Source organism: Tripterygium wilfordii, chromosome 9, assembly GCF_013401445.1.
Source record: "Tripterygium wilfordii isolate XIE 37 chromosome 9, ASM1340144v1, whole genome shotgun sequence".
In the NCBI taxonomy this organism is placed as follows: Eukaryota; Viridiplantae; Streptophyta; class Magnoliopsida; order Celastrales; family Celastraceae; genus Tripterygium; species Tripterygium wilfordii.
Window position 1 is genome coordinate 8,922,661 of NC_052240.1, and position 1,698 is coordinate 8,924,358.

Consider the following 1,698-nt stretch of genomic DNA (forward strand, 5'->3'; position numbering starts at 1 on the left):
TTTGCACTTCTTGTAGCCATTAGTGAACCCGGTATTGCTGCCAAATCTCTTTTTTAGGAAGGTAACTCTTTTGGACAGAGGAGGTAAAAGGTTAGGGATTGCGGCTGTGGGTAATAGGCACCAACCTTTCTCCGTATATATCTTCTTTTCTTTTTTTTTCTCGTCTTTTTTTTTTTTTACGGACATGGGTTACTGCTTATTTGGATCTGCTTCAGGCCACACTTATGTCACAAAAAGGCTACAAAGTCCCCAGAACTCTGCTTATACACTTCTCTCCACTATTCAGACTTATCTCCTTTCAACACCACACTTGAACTTCTCATCACCTTCTCAATAACCTTCCAAACACTTCAACCATAGTCTCATAATGGATTCTATTTTATGACTTATGACACAGGCATAACACATCACATAGATGGGAGGGTTTAGCGCAAGAGCAGAATATTTAATCAAAAGACTGGGAGCAAAGGCAGGGTTCAAGGTAGGCCAACATTGACAAAGAAGGCCTTCATCACTTTCAAAGAACAAAAACATAGTATCTATTTTAGATGGTCTAATGCAAGTTCTAGCTATACAACATCATGAAATTCATAGCACATAAAATTTCTGAAGGCTCCTCACAAGTTAATTGATGCTGCAAATAATATGTAAACTAAGTAGACATTCATTGCAAAAGATTATGTAAATAATCACACCATCAGTCTCAAAGGCACTTCATAACAATTAAGCACAAGTATGTCAATTCTCTTCTCAAAACAATTTCAAATGTTTTTAAAAAAAATTTCGGCAAAAGCAAATTCCCTCTCCCCCAAACTAGAAGTTGACATTATCCTCAATGTTTAAGAAGAAAACAAAACGAAAATTTGCAATGACAAAAATGAATGACAAAAGTGAATGAAAGAAAAGAAAGAGAGACTTAGCTGATTTAATTGTCAAAATGGTGCTCCTCTTCCACATGGGTTACCTCCCATGAAGTGCTAAATTTATTGTCTTCAGCCAGACATAGCCTTGGATTCGGTCAGACATCAATAGAGTGGAGATATACCACTTCATCCACAGGAACTTGTACATTCTCCCAATAAGGCTTCACTTGATGGCCATTAACCTTAAATGTCTGATCAGAATCCGGATGTTTTAACTCTAATGCACCGTGAGGGAACACTGCTTGGATCACATACGATCCATGCCACTTGGATTTGAGCTTTCCCGGAAACAATTTCAAACGAGAGTTATATACCAGCACCTTCTGTCCAACAGAAAAAGTTTTCCGTACAAGCTTCTTGTCATGGTACTGCTTCGCTCGCTCCTTGTATAATTTGGCATTCTCATAGGCTTCATGCCGTAATTCTTCAAGCTCGTTCAGTTGCAAACGACGCCTGTCTCCAGCTGCCTTTATGTCAAAATTGAGCTTTTTAATGGCCCAATAAGCTCGATGCTCTAATTCAACTGGCAAGTGACACTCTTTCCCATAAATTGACCGGAACAGAGACATCCCTATTGGTGTTTTGTAAGCCGTTCGGTATGCCCATAAAGCATCAGTCAACCGAAGAGACCAATCTTTTCTATTTGGATTCACCGTTTTCTCAAGAATGGTCTTGATTTCTCTATTGCTTATCTCCACTTGCCCACTCGTCTGAGGATGATATGGGGTGCCCACCCGGTGAGTGATCCCATATTTCTTCATTAAGGCGGAACATG

General features: G+C 39.4%; 1 protein-coding gene across 1 annotated transcript; it reads right to left on the minus strand.

The window, feature by feature from the left end:
• Positions 1-278: 278 nt before the first annotated feature.
• LOC120005982 lies at positions 279-1,492 on the minus strand. Its single transcript, XM_038855860.1, has 2 exons — positions 1,091-1,492; positions 279-338 (listed from the first exon to the last, which is right to left on the minus strand). The coding sequence occupies exons 1-2, from the start codon at positions 1,490-1,492 to the stop codon at positions 279-281; spliced, it is 462 nt and encodes a 153-aa protein (XP_038711788.1).
• Positions 1,493-1,698: the final 206 nt, after the last annotated feature.